Source organism: Rhinopithecus bieti, unplaced genomic scaffold (genome assembly GCF_001698545.2).
Source record: "Rhinopithecus bieti isolate Rb0 unplaced genomic scaffold, ASM169854v2 scaffold_6944, whole genome shotgun sequence".
NCBI lineage: Eukaryota > Metazoa > Chordata > Mammalia > Primates > Cercopithecidae > Rhinopithecus > Rhinopithecus bieti.
In genome coordinates, this window is record NW_016805767.1 from 64,204 (window position 1) to 89,747 (window position 25,544).

Genomic DNA, 25,544 nt, shown 5'->3' on the forward strand with positions numbered 1-25,544 from the left:
CAAAATTGGAACATCTGACAGTGGGGGGCTACAGGAACATTCTCCAGGGCCTGACTAGTTGTTCTAAACCACAGGTAGGTCCAGGGCTTTTTGGCAAGCTGTGCAGAGGTCCCAAGTCATTTGCACTCAGTACTCAATGAGCAAAGGCAGCCCTGTCAGGTGCAATGATACCAGCCAGTGTGAAGGATACCTGTGCAAATGGGAGGGTCCACTCCATCCTGGTGACGGAGAGGGATGTTTTGTTCAGTGGTCTGTGCGCACGTGCACTTTGTTCCAGCTTCTGTTGGCAAAATCACTTTCTGATTTCTGCATTCTTCCTTTGATCTTGCCCAGTAAGAACTCACCCTCCAAGCATGAAAATTGCTTCCATTTATTGAAAACCTATGTGTCAGGTATTGCTATAGCATACTCCTACAAAGTAGATAGTCTCACCTCCCTTTTCCAGCTGAGGACTCTCACCCCTGGAAACAGGAAGGGGCTTGCTCAATACTGTACAGCTAAGTCAGTGATGTCCACTGTGACCAGCCCCGAAGCCTGAGCACACCAGAGAGTTTCAGAGCTGACCATCCCTGGGATGGTTGTGAATGGCACTGCCTGGTCCACATACATGCGATGAAGGGCATAAAACTTGTATTTCCTGCGTGCCAAGAAATCCCTCTCACCTAAGAGTTTCCAGACCTGCTCACAGCTATACATTGAGACCAGGAGAGCCTCAAGAGACCCAAAGCCTGTGTCAAATGTTCTTCCAGAAGCCCTCAGGAGAGTCCTCACCCATCTATGGATTAGACAAACTAGACCACGCACTCCTGGAGTGCTGCAGCACACCTGGAAGGTATTCAATAAATGCTCCCTTTTCCTGTCCTCGCCATTTCCCATGTATGACATGTTGGCCTACAACTACCATGGGTGTCTTGGAATTCTCTTGAAGCTGGCCTGGGGTGCAGATTTCATCACACTCCCGCTAGGGTCATAGCCAGATGCACTAAGCACTTACTTCTTTCCAGCCATGCTACTTTGCAGTTTGGATACATCATCTATTTGAGTGCTTCCAGCAGTGCAATGGAGCAGGTATTACCATTATCCCAATAGAAATGAGCTGCTTGGGAGGCTGAGGTGGGAAGATCACTTGAACCGGGGAGGTCAACACTATAGTGAGCTGTGATCACACCACTGCACTCCAGCCTGGATGAAAAAGCAAGACCCTGTCTCAAAAAACAAACAAACAAACAACAACAACAACAAAAGCAAGACACCGAAGGGGGGGAAGTTACATCACTGGTCTAATATATTACTCAGAATAAACAGTAGATATGAGATGTAAACATGAGTCTTTCCATCTTCACAATCTGAGTTCCTAATCAGTCCTTTATTTAGCCTCCCTTGGAAATCTCTGGAACTTCTCTAGGCCTCACCCCAGTGGTGGTCCTAGTGACCCCAGAGCTCCCCTTTGTCACAGAGTGAAGGACTGAAGGAGCAGCACCTTTGACTCAGAGGAAGTCACAGGCCCATGGGTGACTCAAGACGCCCAGCAGTATCCTTGGTATCGGGCTGGGGGTGTAATTAGGGAAACACTCTGACTTGTGCTATCTCTGCTGCAGGTTTGGGAATTGTAGCCCCATCGGTACTTGTAAGACTAATGACTGCACAAGAAATCTTCAAACCATAAAAATTGGTATTTCCTACATCCTGGAAAGGATGCTACTCTAAAACTTTACCTGCTACTCCAAATGCTATTTTTTTAATTGCTAACAATTTAGGTAGCTTCTATAATATTTCAAAATTTGTAATAAGCTCCCTCAGAGCCTAAGCAGAGAGAAACAGAACCACAAGACCTCCCACACTTATCTAGACTGTGGTACTTTGGCCTTGTCCTCTTATCTTGTCTGAAAATGGCATATGATTTTGTTGTATCTTATTTTAGAGCGAAGCATTTAGATGACATGTCTTTTAAATATGATCTGGTTCTGATTTTTTTTTCCTCAGAAAGACAGTGTTCAGTTCTATTCTTCAGAGCAGAAAATCAGTCTCTTAACAAATCATCCACAGGTAGGAAATATAAACGCACTTCAAAATTCTGGAGAAAAAAAAGATGCATTGTGCACAGCCTAGCAACTATGAATTGATTAATTCTAACCCATGTTTTTTCTCATTAGATCTAAAATCCCACCATGCTAACTGCCCATTCTTTTCCGCACTGCTTATTTTCTGCACACCAAATAAAAGGCCTTGACCCTTCAAGGAATAACCCAATTTCTCCAGAGGAAAGATATTATTTGACCAGAATATTCTTTAACAACAAAATAAGGATCACAACCTTACCATATAAAGCTCTTGAAAACAAGACTAAATAAGTTCTGAATAAAACCAATTATAATTTCTACAATGTGTGGGTGCTGCTGATCAAATTGTTAAAGGGTTGTGTGCTTGTGGCTTAGTTTTTTTTTCTTTTTTCTTCTCAGTTTTAGCTTTAGCTTTGTTTTGTTTTGCAAGAATGAAAGGGGAAGGGCCTCCTAACCAACCCCACAGATCAGTTCCGGCCAGACTCGAGGCACACAGGGTTTATGGTCACTGACTTCATTGAGCCAGGGAGCACGGAAGTGCCGCCCCTGTGCAACTTGGGTTTTCTTTATCCTGCAGTTTTTACCTCAGCAGAGCTGCACACCAGAGACTTGCTCCAGCTCTTCGTGTGTGGCTCTCTCAAGAGCAAGCTGTGGGTCTGTGAGTTTTTATGTGTGCTTTTATTCACCTCACACTTACTGAAAAGTGTGTATGTGAGAGGGTGGGGTGTGTGTGTCAAAGAGAGTGAGGAAGAGAAGAAGAGAGAGATCAATTGATTCTGCGGCCTCAGCTCCAGCATCCCTCAGTTGGGAGCTTCTGTAGCCAGGTGACCACTTGGGGTGCATAGCTTGGAGATGCAGTCCCCCTGGAAAATCCTTATGGTGGCACCTCTATTCTTGCTCCTGTCTCTTCAGTCCTCGGCCTCTCCAGCCTACGATGACTTATCCAGGCCCAGAGACTCGAATGGGCACACCTGTGTAGGTATGTAAATAAATATTTTTGTATTTTTTATATAGACATAACAATGGGGTCCAATACTTTGTTTGCATAATAAATCACATATTTTATTACATCAAGAGTTGTAAGATTCCAAGTAAGGCAGCAGTAACCTCACCGACATAGAGAAATGTAGACTCCAAGAGTAGACATTGGCACTACATACATCTATGTGAATACAAAGCGTACTAGTTTAAATTGGGCATAAAACTCTTCCACCTCATTGGTGATTGGAATTTTTTCTTCTCATATAGGTAACTATTATTTCAGGCTATTTTAACCTGAAATTTTTACTGCTTTTCATGGGCTTTGACCTCACACAGACACACCTGGGTTTGAATCACTGCGCGCCTCCTACCCTTCTCTCCCATTTCCTGCTGGCTGTGGAATCCTGCAGCAATGTACTTAACCCTCTCCAAGCTTCTGTGTCCTTATTGGTGAACTGAAGCTAATGAGACCCATCTCGTAGGGATACCATGGAAATTGTGACCATGTGTGTAGATCTGTGGCATGTGCACACGGTAAGGACTCAACCATCTTAGCTTCCTTCCATCTCTCAGAGAATCCAGATATGGTGATCATCTGGAGACGCTAAGCACTGATATGGCTTCTTGGCTTATCTGTTCATGGAGTGTTTTATTTCCAAGAGGTTTTTTTGTTTGTTTTTTTGGATGAGAGTAGGAGGTAAGGTAAGATCTTTGCTATACACATTGTAGTTCTCATAACATGGGAATCCTCATAACAGTGGTGTCATTTAGATGGTACAGTCCATGGAGCCACATAGACTCAGAACTCTGAGTAGTAAGTAATTGTTCAATGAGCAGACCTCAAAATAGAATCCTAGCTTGAGAAGTCAGGAAAATAACTCTCGGATAAGTCTGGTGGCCACATGCTGCAAACGGAAAATCTGGACACAGATTCTGACACTTAGGAATTGTCTCTGGAGACAATACGGAAATATATCTGAATTAGTCCTACTTCCTCAAAATCATGGCTTCAGGTCATTGTACACGTTAGGAGGTGCACTCTACTTCTGAGGTTTTTCTTTTTTTTTTTTTTTTTGAGATGGATTATCGCACTGTCATCTGGGCTGGAGTACAGTGGCACAGTCTCAGCTCACCGTAACCTCTGCCTCTCTGGTTCACGTGATTCTCCTGCATCAGCCTCCTGAGTAGCTGGGATTACAGGCGCACATGACCACATCTGGCTAATTTTTTGTATTTTTAGTAGAGGTGGGGTTTCACTATGTTGGCCACACTGGTCTCGAACTCCTGACCTTGTGATCTGCCTGCCACGGCCTCCCAAAGTGCTGGGATTACAAGCATGAGCCACTGTGCCCAGCCTCCAAAGTCTTGTTTTAGTTAAGACCCAGATTCTCCAAGACTTTATTTTCCAGAGACCAAGAGGCAGAGGTGTGTGGTCCTTTGAACCATGCCTGGGAGATCATCCTCCCCCAGGATTTGGTTTCCTTAAATAATTATTTACCACCTTTTCATTTTTCTCAAAACAAAACCCTACTGCCTATCAAATGGAAATACACTTGAGAAAAGCTCAGATGAAATCAGTTTTACTTCTGGGCTCATTGCAAACTAAATGTTTGAGTTTGGGCAAGTTGTCAGGGCTGAGATCCTTGGACCTTCACTTCAGTAAAATGGACAGGAGATACTCATTCTTTTATCTGCCCTGTTCCCAGTGAGGTCATAGAGGGTAAGAAGGAGGTGTTGGGGAGATTTCAGGATGGGGTTGCTCTAGTTTTCTATTGCTGCTTCAAAAATTACAATAATAACCATTTTGTTGTATTATGATTTTATCGGTGAAAAATTTGTTCAAACACTGGCTGGTGATTCTTCTTCTCCATGCAGGAGTGACTGAGGTTAGGAGGTGGTATTTGGATGGTGGATGGATGGATCTGGGACTGACAAAAACAGCTTCACTCACATGTTTGGCACCTTGGCGGTGCTAGAGGCTAGAGGGTTGGCTCATCTGGAAGTGCCATCAGAGTGCCCACATATGGCTATCTTGGGTAGTAGGCCTTCTTACTTGGCAGCTTAGGAATCCCAGAGAGAATTCCAAAAGATAGGAATTAGAAGCTGCCAGTCTTTCAAGTTTGGGGTCTGGAAATGGGCACAGCATTACTTGCCATCTTCCATTGCTCAAAGCATTCACAGGTTCCTCCACCCAGACTCCAAAGGAGGGGGCGTAGACCCTTCATTTTGATGGAGAGAGTCAAGAAATGTGTGGTCATCTGTATTATTCACAGAGGTATACTTTGGTTGCCCATACAAATTCTCATGGCCCCAAGAGCTTTGAGACTCTGTTGCTGATTAGGTTTGAGGATGATTTAGCACCCATTTTCCCAGCAACTCACAACTTCTTCTGGCTAACTCTGCCTGGGTGACTTATTCACCTGTTGTCATAATAGCAAGAGAGGTGGGTGCAGGAGGAGTCCAGTCTTGTGATGAACACGTACTGAGCACTGCCTATGTGCTGAGACAGGGGCTGAAGGCAGACCAACTTGGTGCTTCACTGTTTGAAGTCGGCTTTTGGGGGAGACAGGATTAGAAATGTGTGTGCAGGGGAGTTTATTGAGAAGTGTTCTTGGCAAAAAGACAAGCGAGAGAGGAAGGCACTGGGGTTGGCAGGGAGAAGGCGGACTGTGCTGCAGCCATAAAAGAAGGCCTAGTGGATCCCACTGAGAGCTCTAGGACTAAAATAGCTCTTCAGAGTTGTCCTGAAGTCGGTGCAGGTCTTGGAATTCCCACATCAAACAGTCCTTGGATGTGACCTGACCCCAGGTGAGGGCTGTAATTTTGAGATATCTCCCATTGGTGGAGACAGTTCTGGCAAGGGATTCTAGTGCTGGCATAATCCTTCAAAACAATGGCTCCAGAAGCTGGGGAGCGAGTGTCTCCTGAAAGGGGATTCTGGGGTGTACCTACTGAAAGGGTTGCATGTGGGAAGCATCTCAGGAAGCAGTGAGGTCCACTGTCTTGCAGCTGGAGAGAAGAGGAAGAAGTGTGTGGAAGAGGGGAAAGAAAAGAAGGGACTGTTGATTTGAATTCTTCTAACTCTACATTTGTTGCCAACACCCTAACAACTTTCTGACAAAAAGGATTATATGCCTTCAAACCCTCCAGCAGAAAGGCGGCCCCCCAAACATTTCTGTGCACTCACTCCTCACATGGCCACTGAATATGCAAGACCCTGCGCTCAGAGCCAGGGATACACAGACAAAGGAGAAGAAGGATTTTTAGAATGTCTGTCTTCAGGAAATTCACTGTCCAGTTTAGAGGAAAATGAGAACCTGGAGCCTTGTAAAGATTACAATACTTTAAAATGAATGTTGAACTTGGCCCTTAGTGCCCTTGATAATACGCTTTCTCTAGAACTCTTTCAACTGCAAATGCCAGAGCCAGCAGAGCACTATGAAGTGCAGGGCAGAGGCTCACAGCTTGGAAGTGGGCTCTGCGGACTCTGCTCATAAAGCCACCTGGGGAAGGTGAAGTAATAGCCTCAAAAAGAGTGTTTAAAACTTTAAAATTTTAGGCTGTGTGTGGTGACTTATGCCTGTAATCCCAGCACTTTGGGAGGCCGAGAGGTGGGCAGATCAGCGAGGTCAGTTGAAGATTTTGAGACCAAGCCATGGCCAATAGGTGAAAACGCCATTCTCTGAGCCAAAAAAAAAAAAAAAAAAAAAAAAAAAAAAAAATAATATATATATATATATATATATACATCACACAGCACAAATTAGACAGGACATGGTGGCGCATGCCTGTAGTCCCAGCTACTCAGGGGACTGAGGCAGAAGAATCGCTTGAACCCGAGAGGCAGAGGTTGCAGTGAGCTAAGATCGCACCACCACACTCCAGCCTGGCCAACGGAAAGAGACTCCATCTCAAAAAAAAAAAAATTCAAAAAAGAAACTTTAGAATTCTAGAAACACTTCTACCTGAATATTGCTAGTCAAAGAAGGAAGCTTCCATTATCTCAAAGATTCTGTTGCATTCACCTGCTTGCTGAAAGACCCCAGGCCATAAAAACTTTTTGAGCAAAAGGTGATTAGGCAGCTGGATTTCTGATCATCCCAACTAAGCAAGAATGATTCATCTTTTTTTTTTTTTTTTTAAATAAGGACAAAGTCCTACTCTATCACCCAGGCTACAGTGCAGTGGTACGATTATAGCACATTGCAGCCTCAACAGTCCAGCTCTAGTGATCCCCTCACCTCAGCCTCTCCTGTAACTTGGACTACAGGTGTACACCACCATGCCTGCCTAATTGTTTTATTTTTATTTTTGTGGAGACAGGGTCTCATTATGTTGTCCAGGCTGGTCTCAAACTTCTGGGCCCAAGCAATCTGTCTGCCTCAGCCTCCCAAAATGCTGGGATTATAAGCATGAGCCACTGGGTCCAGCCCTCTTCATTTTTGTTAGTTGTCAGCTGTCTTTCAATTGCCATTCCAACGTAAATTCTTACTTTGATCATAAAAGGATACCCTTGCCTTCATTTATAAGATCGTGATAACATAAAATATTTATCTCACCTTCCCAACACATGTAAGAAGTTCTTCCTTCCTATTTGTCATCAAGGTCAACTGAATTAGTTGGGTTTCATCCATTTTTATGAAGATTATTGTTGAGTAATCGTATTTGTTTCTTACTCATAAAGTTTGTTTTGCTACTGGTTTCCCCAGCGCTTCTCCATGAGGGTAGTACCTTCCATCTTTTCTCTGACTTGAATGTGGACTAACTGGAATGATGCCTGGAGAAAGTCACTACAGGCAGGTGCTATTCAGCCACACAAATTATATTTGCAAGTTAATAATTACAATAATTGCCAACATTTACTGGACATTGTGTGATAAATTATCTTCCAAAAGGCTTACATTTATTAACCCATTTAATCATGTAATGACCTTATGAAGTCTGTATTATCTTTATCCTCATTTGGCAGGTAAAAAAACAAAGACAGAAATAAGTAACTTGTTCAAGGTTACATAACTAGTTAAAATTTGGCTGATTCCTCACTTTAATTGTGATTATGTTATTGTTGACGTGATTAAATCAGGGTAATATATTTTTCCCATATTGTTTTAAATAATAACTTTATTGAGAAATACGATTCATGTATCATAAAATTTACCCTTATAAAGTGTAAAAGTGGCATTTAGTATATTCATGAGGTGTGCACTGATCACCAATATCTAATTCCAGAGCACTTTATTGCTACCCGCAAAAATCCAGTTCTCTTAGCAGTCACTCCCCATTTCCTTTTCTCTATAGCCCCTGGAAATCACCCATCTACTTCCTGTCTCTATGGGCATTTCACAAAAATAGGATAATATAGAACATGGCCTTTTGCCACAGGCCTCTTTGACTTAGCATAATGTTTTCAAGGTTCATTCATGTTGTAGCATGTATCAACCTTATTTCTTCTTATGGCTGAATAATATTCCATTGTATGGACCTACTTGGTTTTGTCACTTATTCATTGTTGATGGACATTTGAGTTGTTTTCACTGCTTGGTGATTATGTATAATTCTGCTATGAATATTCATGTACAAGATTTTGTGTGGACACGTGTTTTTATTTCTCTTGGACGTATACCTAGGAGTGGAATTTCTAGGGCATGTGGTAATTCCATCTTTAACATTTTGAGGAACTGCTAAACTGTTTTCCAAGAAGCTGCACCGTTTTACATTTCTACCAGCGGTTTATGAAAGTTGGAATTTCTCCACCTTCTTCCCAACACTTAGTTATTCATCATTTTGCTATCGCCATCATAGTAGCTGTGGAGTGAGATCTCATTTTTTGTTTTAATTTGTATTTCCCAAATGATAATGATGTTAGCATCTTTTCATGTGCTTATTGGCCATTTGTATATCTTCTTTGAAAAAATTTCTACTCAAATATTTTCTCCTCTTTAAATTGGGTTTGTGTTTTACTGTTGAATTGTAACAATTCTCCATATATTCTGGATACAAGTCTCTTTTGAAATATATGATTCACAAATATTTTCTCCCATTCTGTGTTTCCTTCCCCCACTTTCATAACGGTGTCCTTTCAAGAGCAAAATTTAGTAAGTTTGATGGAATTCAGTGTATCTAATTTTTCTTTTGTCTTTTGTATTTTTGGTGTCATATTTAAGACCTGTATTTTAAAATTGTTGTTGCAGTTATTGACTTTCTCTTGTCATATGCCTGTTCCTTTATCTTGTTTCCCAGATACTGAGTTCCTCACCACAATATAGCAACCATATAGCAACCAGGAGCGAAACTCCTGGGGTTGCAAGTAACAGGAATCAACTTCAATTAGGTTAAGCAAAAAAAAAGGAAGAAAAAAAAAAGAGGAAATTTGCTTGTGAGATTTCCAAGAGTGATTTCTAGAATCAAAAGGAGAAAACAGACCTACAAATCAAGCTAGGAAACAAAAAATGTTGGCTGCCAGGATCCCAGAGAGTTCTCTCTCCCGGCACGTTGCCGCTGCCTCCATCTCTATCCCTACAGACCAGCTGGTTTAATGCTTTCCACGCTTTGGCTGACTACTGGCTCCCACAAGCCCTGAGTGTGTATGTGATAGTTCAGCCCACAGAGGTGGGTTCACCTTCTGGTTACCAATTCCAACTTCCCAGCAGACAGAATTTGGGCTAAGTCTTTAGTCCACTGAATAAGGGGCAGGTGGGAGTGGGGAGAGCTTGAAGTACGGAGATGGCTGCCAGGCTTATGGCATGAGCTCTCACTGAAGTGGGGGTATTGCTGTGACTGGAGGGATACTCCAAAATGAGCCCTCACGGAAGTGACTGAGCTATTGAGCCTACATCCCCATCACAAACAACCCCAGCTCCAATCCCAAAGAGCAACCTACAGTGGGGAACCAACCAGAAGATCTGAGAACGTGACCATAAATGTATTCCCAAAGCAGATTGAAGCTGTGGAAAGCCCCAAGGTCCTCTTCCCCAGTGTACCATATTTGTTTGCACTGAAGAGTATGTCCCATTTGAACACTAAGCAAATGCGGGGTTGACTATGCTTAAACAGGCTGTGCCTCTTTCTGCCACTTTTCAAATGTTGCAGAATAAATAATTAGACATGTTCATTTTTGCAAAACATTTCTTTACATGGCTGATTTAGGGGGAAAATAATCCTTGTGTTTCCAAGTCATTGACATTTAAATTAATTCACGGAATGTTGGTTTTTTTAAAAGCACTATTTGGTACTCAGGAAGCTTTTTAAAAGGTTAAGAAAACCTGACTTTTCCCTTACTCACATTTGGTTAAATATAAAGTGCCTTCAGTGTCAGGTTATAATCCCCTCTCCACACCCGCATACCACATACAGAGTGGTCCAAGATGACATCATAGTTTGATTGATGAACAGACAGAGGTGGCTGCATAATTTCAAGCCAATGTGAGCAATAAAATAACAGTGTAACTGACAAGAATAGGAAGGATTTAGACAGAGCCAACAGAAGGTTGAAAATTTATTATCACAACATAGACACACAGAAATTTCACTCTATTTCTCTATAACTAAACGCTTGTTCATAAGACACTGTTTCTGTTGAGAGCAGAAAACATTTCATCTTGCCATTTATGTTGTTAAATTTAGTCTTCTTTGGGTAACTTAGCTTTTCCTCTTCCCTCCTCTGTGAGGGTTGATCTAAGTTCTCCAGGAGGACTTACCCGTCACTCTGGTGTTCACGGTTCTCAGCCTTTGGAGGTGGTCTCTGTCCTCAGCTCTAAGAGTGCCAGCAATTGAAGCTTCGGGGCTGGTGGAGTTCATGGGCTTGGCTCAGTCATGCAATCTGGACATTGGCCCTGCATCTGACCCACCACATGTTCCACCCTCATGGGCCAGGCAGATCCTTGAGGTCTAGCTGGACCATCCCTGTTCCCTGAACACAGCTACTGCCCTCTGCACGTGCCCCTTACCATGGTGGTTCCCATACACTCTCTCTTCTCCATAATCTCCTACCTTTATTTTTAAATTATCATTGCATTTAACCCCAACTTTAGAATAAATGGTAGATTTCTGATCATCTGAATTTTTTACCACCTGTCTGCCTCTCTGTTTCCTGGATTGCTCTGAGGTTGAAACTTGAAGAGAAAGACCGTAAAGACACTCTGAGGAGGGCCTGTGACTTTGGGGAAAGGTCACAAAGTAAGCAAAACCCAAAGAATACATGATGACAGCATGCTGTGCTTCAGGAACAAAGGAAGTAATTTTTTTTTTTGTAAATGTACTAATACTCCGGGTAAGAATACAGAACATTTTAAAATTTGTTATGGAAAAGGGAAGAAAGAAGAAGTTATAAAGCATTAAGCAGAGTAAAATCCCCATGAAGTTATAATGTGCCCACTTCTCTACTGACGAGCTATTTTCCGAGATAGAATGAATGCCAAAATGTTCATAGTGATTATACGGCTATCTCTAAATGAAGACATTACTAGTGATTTACATTTTCTTCTCAGTGCTTTTCTGAATTTTCCACACTTTCTATAATGCGCTTGTGGAAGCAATAGTAAAGCATGGGGTTAAGAGCTGCAGAGCGTGGGGCTCTCAGATTTGAATCCTGGTTCTGTCACTCCATACAAATGTGACGTTGCGGACATAGCTTCACCCTCAGCACCACCTCACTCCCCTCATCTGCAAAATGAGAATTACACAGGGTGGTGCGAACAGCCTGTCACTTAGAACTGTGCTTGGTATATAGCAAGGACACAAAAGGGTGTGATTATCTATTCTTTTGGAAATCAAGAAAGAAATGCATAGAAATTGTGCTCTAGAAGTCCTGAAATTAAACCTATTGTAAGGCAAAAAGTCCTGAGTAACTGAATAATTTCATGCCAACCTGTATCTTAAGTAAATAGAACTTCTCAGATCTTGGGTGTTTCAAGGGAAGATTCATTTATAAAGAAAGATTTCACAGTGTATTAGCTTTCTATTGCTCTGTGATAAATTGCCTCGCACCTATCAGCTTAAATCAACACAAATTTATTATCTCACAGTTTTTGCACATCAGAAGCCTAGACATAACATCACTGAGTTCCCTGCTCAGAGTTTTTTTGACAAGGCTGAAGTCAAAATGTTGGCCAGGGCGTCAGTCTGATTTGACACTAAGGTGCTCTTGCAAGTTCACTGGTTGTTGGTAGAATACAGTTCCTTGCAGTTGCCGGACTGAATTCCCATCTGCTTCTCAGCCATCAGCTAGGGATCACTCTCAGTAACTAGAGTCTGCCTCTCTTCCTAAGAAGTGAGTAGCATAGCTAATTTCTTTCTTTCAAAACCAGCTAGAGAAAACTCTACATTTAAAGGGCTCCCTGAATATGCCTGGCCCATCTAGGAAAATCTTGATTACCCCAAAATAAACTGATTGGAGTCCTTAATTACATATGAAGAATCCTTTTTGTCATTGCCATGTAACAGAATATAACCGTGAAAGTGATAGCCAGTCATTTTCACAGGTTCTGCCCTTATTCAGAGTAGGGAATTAAATGTGTTCACCAGGAGGCAGAAATATTATAATTCTACCTACCACACATAGAAATGCCTTTAAAAGATCAAAAAGAACCTTCAAACTAAACACCCAGATACTATCACAAGGGATAATTTATGTGACTTAGTTCCAAAGTGATTCACCAAATAGAAATGAATACATAATGGAAATCAATAGATGAAGATTAAGTTGCAAATTGAACAAGTTTTTTGGGATTTGGGGGGTTTTGGGAGTTTGGGTTTGTTTATGGCTTTTTGTTTTTTATATGCAAGTTTTTTCTCATGGATTTCACACTCTGGAAATCTGGAAAGAAAACATAATCACTCCAATATCATAACGTTTTGCTTATAAAACAGTTGTTCTTCAATGTTAGGAAAATGCTTGCCTGAATGTTGCTTTGGAAAAAAAAAATCTGTCTTTTAAAATGACCCCTGCAATTTAACAAAATGCAAATGTAATCAGAGAAGTCTACTTTGCCCTTTATTTTAGTAAACCTAAAACCCCTAGGCTCCTTCAGATAAAAATAAGTACAAAAGAGAATTCTGATGATGATCTCATGAAGGTGTTAGAAATTCCTCTGTGCAAAAGACTAAGTATAAAACTGGAAAAATTGTCACAAGCATTTCAGGGCACAGGAAATCATCAGCAGCATACAATGAATTGAGAAATATTTATTTTTGAAAAACTGCATGAACTTCAGTAAAAGCAATGATACTGTGGCCTCCTTGCCTGAGGCTGCTCTATCTACCCTGCCCTCAGCTTGGTTAGTGAGAACAGTAGTTTTATCACTGTGGAACTGGCTGCAAAAACCAGCAGGTTTACTGCTAATGGGACAGATGATTTCACCGAGATGTAAAGATCCATGGCTCTCCTGGCCAAAAGTGATGGAGGCCGTTGGGAATTAACAAGCAGAACCTACAGCTTTGCTAGCTCAAGGTTTGATCCCTGATGAAGCAACAGTGATCAGCCAGAAGTTTACCTGGGAGATACTGGAAACAATTTGGAGAAGAGCATCACGGAAGGGCTGAGATAAGCTCTCCACATATCCCTACTTGATTGGGAAACCATGCATGTGTAGGCGGAGACCTAAAAGAGCCCAGCAGAAAGTGAAAGCCCAGGGGAACTTGAGAACTGGCTGCCACTTTGAATATATTCCCTAGCTCACATGTGGATTGATCAACAGATGGTGACTCTTTGTTTCACTTGAGCAGTTTGAGGCCTTTGTAGGATTACTACACCTTACAAGCTTGAAGTGTTTCAGCACAAGTTGCTCGATGACTCTAAGCTATGTAGCCACAGGAGTGATCCTTAGAAAGCCAGGCTAATAAATGAGCAGAGATGTCAGAAACTCCACACTCCAGGGCAAGCAGAGCCACAGTTGAAGCCCGGAAAGTTACTAGAAAAGAAGAGACAACAACTCTCAGAAAAATGAGACAAAATCCAAAGTTGCTAAATGCATTATTTAAAACTTTCAGTTTCCAACAACAACAACAAAAAATTAGTAGACATGTAAAGAAACAGAAATTCGAGATCCATACTTAAGAAAAAAGCAGTCAATAGAAAGGGACTCTGAGTGAATTAAAGACTTCAGAGTGCTGTTATGGGGATATCCACAGAATTAAAGACAACCATAGTGAAAGAATTCAAGGAAAATATTGTGACAGTATTCAATGTTCAGCAAACAGAAGGCATTTCAATAGAGACATAAAATTATAATAAAGATCCAAATGGAAATTCTAGAATTAAAAATCAATAATTGAAATTTAAAATGTACTAGATGGGCTCAACAGAAGATTTGAGTTCAAAGAAGAAAGAATCAACGAACCTAAAAGCACGTCAATACAAATTATCCCAACCAAAGAATAGAGAAAATAAAGCTTGAAGAAAAATGAGCAGAGCCTCAGAAACATGTGGTGTAATATCCAATATCTCAACGTTTATAAAGCGAGAGTTCCAAGAGAGGAAAGAGCAAAGGAAGTAGCCAAAAGTCTTTTTAAAAATGAGGAAAAGGCCAGGTGCAGTGGCTCACACCTGTAATCCTAGCAATTTCAGAGACCGAGGTGGAAGGATCACTTGAGTCCCAGAGTTCAAGACAAGCCTGGAAAACATAACAAGACTTCATCTTTACAAAAAAAAATTAAAAATTAGCCCAGCGTGGTGATATGTAACCAGCTACATAGACTGAGGTGGGAGGATCGCTTGAGTCTGGGAGACACAAACAGGCTCTGTCTGTTTAAAAAAAAGGAAAGGAAAAAAAGAAAAACATTAGCCTACAGATCCAAGAATCTCAAGAAACTCCAAATACACAAAGAGAAGTAAATCTTGATACCTTATAGTCGAACTCAAACTTCTGAAAACCAAATACGACATAAAAGTCTTGAAAGCACAAACAGAAAAATGACTTATCACTTACAGGAAAACACAAATATGACTAATGGCTGAACTTTCATCAGAACTTTGTAGGCCAGATGGTAGTAAAATGATCTGCAGCACTTCTTTTTATTGTGCTTCATTTTATTGCACTTTGCAGATACTGCATTTTTTACAAATTGGAGGTTTATGGCAACCCTATGCCAAACAAGTCTATCAGCACCATTTTTCCAACAGCATGTGCTCACTCATGTCTCTGTGTCACATTTTGGTAATTCTCAGAATATTTCAAACTCTTCCATTATTGTTATATCTGTGGTGTGACTCTGTGTTCAGTGATCTTTGACGTTACTATTGTAATTGTTTCGAGGTGCCATGAACCACACCCATATAAGACAGCAACCTTCATTGATAAATGTGTGTGTTCTGACTGTTCCACCAACCAGCTATTTCCCCATCTCTGCCCCTCTCCACTGCCCTCCCTATTTCCTGAGACACAACAATATTAACATTAGGCCAATTCGCAACCCTACAATGGCCTCTAACTGCCCAAGTGAAAGACAGAGTTACACATATCTCACTTTAAATCAAAAGCCAGAAATTATTATGCTTAGTAAGGAGGCATGTCAGAAGCCAAGATGGGCCTCATGTCAAACAGTTAGCCAAGTAAGCAAAAAAATAAAAATAAAAATAAAAAAGATAAGAGAAAGTTATTGAAAAAAAATTTAAAGCACTATTCCACTAAACACACCAATGATAAGAAAGTGAAACAGCCTTATCATTGATGTGGAGAAAACTTTTCATGGTCTAGATAGAATATCAAACCACCCATGATATTCCCCCAAGCCAAAGCCTAATCCAGAGCAAGATTCTAGCTCTCTTCACTTAGGGGGCTAGGAGAGGTGAGGAAGCTGGAAACAAAAGTATAAAACTAACAGAGGTTGGTTTATGAGGTTTAAGGAAAGAAGTTATCTCCATAACATAAAAGTGCAAGGTGAAGGAACACATGCTGATGTAGAAGCTACAGCAAGTTATCCAGAAAATCTAGCTAAGATCATTGATGAAGGTGGCTATACTAAGCAAATGATTGTTAATGTAGACAAAATAGCCTTCTATTAGAAGATGTCATCTGTATGACTTTCATAGCTAGAGAGGAGAAGTCAATACCCAGCTGCAAAGCTCCAAAGGACAAGCTGACTCTCTTGTCAGGGATTAATGCAGCTGGTGGCTTTAAGTCGAAGCAAATGCTTGTTTACCATAATGAAAATCCTAGGGCCCTTAGGAATTTTGCTAAATCTACTCTGCTTGTACTCTAGAAATGGAACAATAAAACTTGGATAATGGCAAATTTGTTTGTGTATGGTTTACTGTATATTTTGAGCTCACTGTGGAGACCTACTGCTCAGAAAAAAAGATTTATTTAAAAATATTACTGCTCATTGACAATATACCTGGTCACCCAAGAGCACTGATGAAGAGGTACAAGGAGATTAATGTTATTTCCATGTCTCTAACACAGCACATATTCTGTAACTCATGAATCAAGAAGTCATTTTGACTTTCAAGTCTTATTATTTAAGAAATACATTAGTTTAATTAGATCCCATGTGTTAGTTTTGGCTTTTGTTGCCATTGCTTTTGGTGTTTTAGTCATGAAGCCTTTGCACATGCCTATGTCTTGAATGGTATTGCCTAGGTTTTCTTCAAGGGTTTTTATGGTTTTAGGTGTTATGTTTAAATCTTTAATCCATCTTGAGTTAATTTTTGTATAAGGTGTAAGCAAGGGGTCCAGTTTCAGTTTTCTGCATATGGCTAGCCAGTTTTCCCAAAATTGTTTATTTATTAAACATTATTTATTTTCTCCATTGCTTGTTTTTGTCATGTTTGTCAAAGATCAGATGGTTGTAGATGTGTGGCATTATTTCCGAGGCCTCTGTTCTATTGTTCCATTGGTCTATGTTGAATAGGAGTGGTGAGACAGTGCATCCCTGTCTTGTGCCAGTTTTCAAAGGGAATGCTTCTAGCTTTTGCCCATTCAGTATGATATTGGCTGTGGGTTTGTCATAAATAGGTCTTATTATTTTGATATATGTTCCATCAATACCCAGTTTATTGACTGTTTTTAGCATGAAGGGGTGTTGAATTTTATTGAAGGCCTTTTCTGCATCTATTGAGATAATCATGTGGTTTTTGTCTTTGGTTCTGTTTATGTGATGGATTATGATCAGTGATTTGCATATGTTGAACCAGCCTTGCATCCCAGGGATGAAGCTGACTTGATCATAGTGGATAAGCTTTTTAATGTGCTGCTGGATTCAGTTTGCCAGTATTTTATTGAGGATTTTCACATTGATGTTCATCAAGGATATTGGCCTGAAATTTTCTTTTTTTGTTGTGTCTCTGCCAGGTTTTGATATCAGGATGATGTTGGCCTCATAAAACGAGTTAGGGAGGAGTCACTGTTTTTCTATTGTTTGGAATACTTTCAGAAGGAGTGGTATCAGCTCCTCCTCTTTGTACTTCTTGCTCACTCTCGCGCTCACGCACACATTTGTTGTGAACCTCCATTCTGTCTGGGGCTTTTTTTTTGCGCTTGGTAAAGGCCTGTAATTACTGCCTCATTTCACGCACACTCTCGCTCTCACTCTCGCGCTCTCATTCAACGCGCACTCTCTCGCACCCTTCTCTGGTTTTAGTCATTGGGAGGGGTGCATATGCTCTCGCCGCACACTCTCTACACTCTCTCTCTCCTAGATCTTCCTACTTTATTTTGCATAGAGGTGTTTATACAACTAAAGAGCTTCTGCACACCGCACACCGCACGCAACACTACTCACTCACCACGTGAAGAGGCACACTCACACGCACATCGCGCGCAGAACACACACTCTCTTGCGATCCTCACTCATCACACAACACGCGCGCTAAATCAGAATCTACAAGGAACTTAAACAAATGTACATGAAAAAAGCAAACAACCCCATCAAAAAGTGGCCAAAGGATATGAACAGACACTTTTCAAAAGAAGACATTAATGCGGCCAAGAAACATGAAAAAAAAAAACTCATCATCACTGCTCATTAGAGAAATGCAAATCAAAACCACAATGAGATACCATCTCATACCAGTTAGAATGGTGATAAAAACTCAGGAAACAACCGATGCTGGAGAACATATGGAGAAATAGGAACACTTTTACACTGTTGGTGGGAGTGTAAATTAGTTCAACCATTGTGGAAGACAGTGTGGTGATTCCTCAAGGATCTAAAACTAGAAATACCATTTGACCCAGCAATCCCATTACTGGGTATATACCCAAAGGATTATAAATCATGCTACTATAAAGACACATGCACAAGTGTGTTTATTGCAGCACTATTCACAAAAGCAAAGACTTGGAACCAATGAGTTCATGTCCTTTGCAGGGACATGGGTGAAGCTGGAAACCCTCATTCTCAGCAAACTAACACAGGAACAGAAAATCAAACACCGCATGTTCTCACTCATAAGTGGTAGTTGAACAATGAGAACACATGGGCACAGGGAGAGGAACATCATACACCAGGGCCTGTAGGGGGGTGGGGGGCAAGGGGAGGGATAGAATTAGGAGAAATACCGAATGTGGATGACGGGTTGATGGGTGCAGCAAATCACCATGGCACACGTATACCTATGTAGCAAACCTGCACGTTCTGCATATGTATCCCAGAACTTAAAGTATAATTTAAAAAAAGAAAAAATAATACATTATATGAGGTTATAGCTGCCATAGGCACTTATTCCTCTGATGAATCTGGGAAAAGTAAATTGAAAACCTTCTGGAAAGGATTTACCATTTTAGATGCCATGAAGAACATTCATGGGAGGAGGTCAAAATATCAGCATTAAGAGGAGTTTGGCAAACGTTGATTCCAACCCTCAGGAATGATTTTGAGGGGTTTAAGACTTCAGTGATGAAACTGCAGATGTGATATAAATGGTAAGAGAATTAGAAGTGAAATCTGAAGATGTGACTGAATTGCTGCAATCTCATGATAAAATCTGAATTGATGAGGAGTTGCTTCTTATGGCCAAACAAATAAAGAGGTTTATTGAAGTGAAATCTACTCTGAAGAAGCTGTGAACATTGCTGAAATGATGACAAAGGATTTAGAATGTTTCGTAAACTTAGTTGATAAAGCAGCAGCAGGGTTTTAGAGGACTGACTCCAATTTTGAAAAGTTCTATTGAGGTAAATGCTATCAAACAGCATTGCCTCCTACAGATAAATCTTCTGTGAAAGGGAAAGTCAATCAATGTGGCAAACTTCATTGTCTTATTTTAAGAAATTGCCACAGCCAACCCAGCCTTCAGCAACCACCACCCTGATCAGTCAACAACTATCAACATCAAGGCAAGACCCACCACCTGCAAAAAGATTATGACTTGCTGAAGGCTCAGATGATCTCTAACAATTGTTACTGGTAAAGTCTTTTTAAAATTAAGATATGTACATTGTTTTAAGACATAATGCTAGTGCACATTTAATAGACTACAGTATGGTATAAACGTAACTCTTATATGCACTAGGAAACCAAATTTTCATGTGACTATTGAGATATGTGCTTTATTGTGGTGGTCTGGAGCTGAATATCTCCAATATATACCCATACTTAAAATGCTGAGAGGAAGAAGAAGTTACCAACCAAGAGTTCTGAATCCAGTTAAAATGTTATTCAAAAATGAAGGTGAAATAAACACATTCCCAGATAAACCACACTGAGAAGAGTCATTGCTGGCAGACATGCCACACAAGAAATGGTAAAAAAAAAATAATAAGCCCTTCAGACAGAAAGAAAATAACACCACATGGTAACTTGCATCCACAGGAAGGAATGAAAAGCACTAGGAATGTAAATATGTAGAGAAATATAAAATAATAGTATATATGTATATGCACATGCACACAAACACTTCTCTTACTTCAAAATAAAAATTTGTTTAAAGCAATAATTATAAAACTGTATTGTTGTATTTATAACTCTTATAGATACAAAATGTATGACAAAAATAGCGCAAATACAAGGTGAGGATGGAGCAATATTAGAGCAAAATTGTGAAATCTTACCACAATTAAATCAGTACTAACTTAAAATACATTATGATAAGGTAAAGATGCATACTGTAATCTCAGTAACCGCTGGAAAGATGAACATCTAAATAAGAAATTACTTTAAAAAGTTACAAAAGGAAGTAAAATAGTGCAAAAAATACTTGCTTCCCACAAAAAAGATAGTAAACAAGGAAAGAAGAGCAAAAACGCAACCCAAGATGTCCAGAAGTAGCTGCCATATGAAAATGACATTATATGTGAATGAACTACACACTTCAATCAAAGGGCAAGATGATTAGACTAGATTTTAAAAGGTAACATCTAAGTATACTCTGTCTGCTAGAGATAACTTTTAGACTCAAACACACAATAGGTTGAAAATAAAAGGATGGAAAAATATATATCATAAAAACAGTAACTGTAAGAGAATAGGGATAAATATATTAGTACTAGAAAATGCACTTTAAGATGTAGAATAATCCCCAAAACAAAAGGTGTATTTCGTAATGAAAAGGGGCTATTATATCAAGAAAGAAATAATAATTATATTTATATGTAATTGTCAATATTAATTATGTATATGAACTTAATTTAGAAGCCCCCAAATACTGAAAGATTTGAAAAGAAAAACAGACAATGCAACCATAGAGTTGAAAATTTCAACACTCCTCTCATTTTAATCTATAGAATTAAACAAAAAGAATGTAAAGATATAGAAGACCTGAATAACCCAACTAACTTGACCTACATAACATCTACAGAACACTCCATTCAATGACAACAAAGCATTCATGGACCATTCTCCAGGACTGACCATGTGTTATGCAATAAAGTAATTATCAATTCTTTTTTTTCTTTTTTCTTTTTTTTTGAGACAGAGTCTCGCTCTGTCGCCCAGATTGGAGTGCAATGGCGCCATCTCGGCTCACTGCAAGCTCCGCCTCCCCGGTTCACACCATTCTCCTGCCTCAGCTTCTCCAGCAGCTAGGACTACAGGTGCACGCTGCCACACCCGGCTAATGTTTTGTATTTTTAGTAGAGACAGGGTTTCATCGCATTAGCCAGGATGGTCTCAATCTTCTGACCTTGTGATCTGCCCACCTCGGCCTCCCAAAGTGTTGGGATTACAGGCGTGAGCCACCGTGCCCAGCCATCAATTCATTTTTAAAAATTGAAATCACATAAATATTTCTCAAATTAAATTAGAAATCAACAACAGAAAAAAGTTTGGAAATACCACAATAGGTGGAAATAATACAACACCCCTTCTTAAAAAAATTTTTTTAAAAGACTCTGACAATTCAACAAAATAGCCCTAAATAACTCCATTAAAAAGTGGGCAAAGGACAAGAATAGACATTTTCAAAATAAGATATACAAATGGCCAACAAGCATATTTAAAAATGTTCAACATCACTAATCTTCAGAGAAATGCAAATTAAAACCACAATGAGATATCATCTTATGCCAGTTAGAATGGCTATTGTTAAAAAGTCAAGGCATAACAGATGTTGAAAGAGTGTAGAAGAAAGGGAAGGCTTATACACTGTTGGCTGGAATGCAAATTAGTACAACCCCTGTGGAAAACACGGTGAAGATTTCTCGAAAAACTAAAAATAGAACTACCAGTCAATCCATCAATCCCACTACTGAGCATCTACCCAAAGGAAAAGAAATCATTCTATCGGAAGACACCTACTCATATGTCTATGTTTATTGCAGCACTATTTACAATAGCAAAGATATGGAATTAAGTGTTCAGCAATGGATCGTTGGATAAAGTATGGTGTGTATATATGTGTATAGTATACAATGCAATGGATCGTTGGATAAAGTATGGTGTGTATATACGTGTATAGTATACAATAAAATACTATTCAGCCATAAAAAAGAATGAAATCATGTCTTTTGCAACAACATGGATGGAACTGGAGGCCATTATCTTAAGTGAAACAACTCAGAAACAGAAAGTCAGATACTACACATTCTCACAGAAGCTAAATACTGTATACACATGAACACAGAGTGTGGAATAATTATGACTGGTGAAGTGAAGGAAGGGAAGGGATTGAGGAAAGAGAAATTGCTTAATGGGTACAATGTACACTATTTGGGTGATGGTTACACAGAAAGCCCAGACTTTACCACTACACAATATATCCATGTAATAAAACTGCACTTATACCCCTTACATGTAAACAAATCTTTTTTAAAAGAAAGATAAAAATGAGAAAAAGAAGAAATCAAAGGAAAATTAGAAAATAAATATAAATCCATGCATTTACAGCCAATTCCATTTTTTGACAAAGACACCAGCAACATACAACTGGGAAAGAACAGTCTCTTCAATAAGTGGAGGGGAAAACTGGATATCCACGTGGATAAGAATGAAACTAGACCCTTGTCTCTTATCATACACAAAAATCAAATCAAAATGAATTAAAAACTTAAATCTAAGACATGAAACTACAAAACTACTAGAAGAAAACATTGGGGAGAATGCCAGGACATTGGTCTGAGCAAAGAATTTTGTGTAAAGACTTCAAAAGCACAGGCAACAAAAAGAAAATTAGACAAATGAGATTACATCAAGCTAAAAGCTTTCTGCACGACAAAGAAACAATAAACAAAGTAAGGCCATAACCCACAGAATGGGAGAAAATATTTGCAAATTATCCATCCAACTGGAGATTAATAACAAGAATATGTAAGGGGCTCAAATAGCTCAATAGCAAAAAAAAAAAAAAAAAAAAACCCAAATAATCCAATTTAAAAATGAGCAAATGGTTTGACTAGACATTTCTCAAGAAAGACATACACATGGACAACAAGTAGACGAAAAGCATTCTCAACATCATTAATCATTAGAGAAATGCAAATCAAAACTACAATGAGATATGATGTTACCCCAGTTAAAAAGACAGGGAATAATGCATGCGGGCAAGGATGTGGAGAAAGGGGAACCCTTGTTGGTGGGAATGTAAATTAATGCAGCCACTGTGGAAAACAGTAGGGAAGTTCCTCAAAAAACTGAAAATAGAACTACCATACAGTCCAGCAATTCCACTGCTGTATTTATATTGGAAAGAAAGAAAATCAATATATTGAAGCAGTATCTGCACTCCCATGTTTACTGCAGCACTATTTACAACAGCCAAAATAGGAACTCAACCTCAGTGCCCATCAATGGATGAATAGACAAAGAAAATATGGTATGATACACAATGGAATATTATTCTGCCCAAAAAAAATGAAAGACTGTCATTTGCAGCAACATGGATGCAACTGGAGGTTACTATATTAAGTAAAACAAGCCAAGAACAAAAAGACAAATATTGCATATTCTCACTCATATATGTGGGATAAAAAAAATGGATCTCATAAAGATAGAGTAGCAGTGGTTAGCAGAGGCCAGGAAGAATAGGAGGAGGGGAGAGGTTGATTAATGGGTACAAATACATACCTAGATAGAAGAAATAATATCCCGTGTTCAATAGATTAGTACAGTGACTAGTGTTTACAATAACCTCGTGTGCATTTCAAATAGTTAGAAGAGAATGATTCAAATGTTTCTAGCATAAAGAAATGACAAATTTTTAAGATGATAGATATCCCAATTACACTGATTTGATCTTTAAACATTATATGATTGTATTAATAATCACGGGTGCCATGAAAATATGTATATCTATTAAATATCAATAAAAATAGTAAAATTATTTGAAAATTAGAAAATAGTTTGGCCTAAGTGAAAATGAAAACATAATATATTAAAATCTATTGAATGCAGCAGCTAAAGCAGTGCTTATGGAAAAATTTATAACTTTAAACACTTATATTAAAAGAAAATCTAAAATTAATAATTTAAGTTTCTACCCCAAGAAGCCAGAAAATGAAGAATCCAAAGCCAAACTGACTAGAAGGAAGGAAATAATAACGATCAGAGCAGAAAGTGATAAAATAAAAAACAGGAATGCAATAGAGAGAATCGATGAAACCAAAATATAGTCCCTTTGAAATGATCAATAAAACTGATAAACCTTTAGCTAGATCATTTAAAAAGGAGAGATAAAGCTGTCATCAAAATCAAGAATTAAACAAGAGGGGACATCATTGTAGACCCAAAGGAAATTAAAAGGATCATAAGGGAAGATCGTAAACAATTTTGTGCCAAGAAGGTAGAGGGAGAGTTTAGATAAAATACACAAATTCTGAAAGGAGACATGATTTAAGAAAAAATAGGAAATGCATATAGACGTATACCAAGTAAAGAAATGGAATTCGTAATTAGAAATTATATCTGTTTCCTAGGGATGCTATAAAAACATTACCATAAATTAGGTGGCTGAAAATAACAAAAACTTATCCTCTTATACAATTCTGAAGGCTAGAAATTTGCACTTAGGTGTCCACCTCTTTCTCCTAGCCTCTCTTGGTTGCCAGCAATCCTTCACATTCCTTGGCTTACAGCTGCATAACTCCAGTCCTGCCCACATCATCCCCTGGCCATTTTCCCTCTGTGTGTCTGTCTTCACGTGGCATTCTCCTCTCTACGTGTGGTTCTCTTTTCTTAAAAGAACACTGGTCATTTTGGATTAAGGACCACTCTATCCTAGTATTACTTCATCTTAACTTATACATCTGCAGGAACCTTATTTTATATAAAGTACATTCTGAAGTCCCAGGAAGGGCATGAATTTTAGGACACTATTCAACCAGGTACAGAAAATCCCAAGCCTAGATGGCTTCACTAGTAAACTCTATAAGGTACTTAAAATAGAAATAATGCAATCCAACACAATTTCTTTCATAAAATAGAGGAGGAAGAAATACATTTCACTTCATTTTATGTTTTTCTGTCATGTAAATCCAGACAGAGACATCATAAGGAAAGAAAATAACAGAATTTTACAAACAGATGCAAAAACCCTTAACAAAATATTGACAAACAGCAACATGTAAAATGAATAATATACCATGACCAAGTAGAGTTTATCCTAAGAATGCATGTTTGCTTAACATCTGAAAAGCCATTAATGGAATGCACCAAATTAGTATAATAGAGGCCACAATTACATTGTCAGCCCAATAGAAGTAGGAAAATTATTTGAAAAAATTTATCACCCATTTATGTTAAAATCTCTCAACAAACCATGAAAGAAAAGGTGACTTCCTCAACCTGATAAAGGGCATCTCTGAAAACCGTACTTCTGACTGTTTGTATTAAATGATAGCAGACTGAATGCTTACCTCTTAAGATCAGGAGGAAGGTAGAAATGTCCATTCTCACCACTTCTAGTCAACATTATATTGAAGATTCTATTCAGTTTAATAAAAAAAGAAAAATAATAAAGTCATGCAGATTGGAAAGGAGTAAGTAAAACTGTATTTTCAGACAACATAATCCTAAATATAGAAATATCCTAAGGTGTTCACAAAAAAAACCTACTAGAACTGATAAGCGAGTTTAGCAGGATTCAAAATTGATATACAAAAATTCATATATATATATATGTGTATATATATATGT

General features: G+C 39.0%; 1 protein-coding gene across 2 annotated transcripts in view; it reads left to right on the forward strand.

Moving 5' to 3' along the window:
* The first annotated feature begins 2,522 nt into the window (after positions 1 to 2,522).
* The window catches only part of AOAH (acyloxyacyl hydrolase), a 206,613-nt gene continuing 183,591 nt past the window's right edge, over positions 2,523 to 25,544 (forward strand). Inside the window, exon 1 of one of the 2 annotated variants that reach the window (XM_017873700.1) lies at positions 2,523 to 3,039. In XM_017873700.1, the coding sequence (XP_017729189.1) occupies positions 2,913 to 3,039 (127 nt within the window). In that variant the 5' untranslated portion in view covers positions 2,523 to 2,912. The remainder of the gene's footprint in view (positions 3,040 to 25,544) is intronic. The other variant, XM_017873701.1, reaches the window with a different exon arrangement.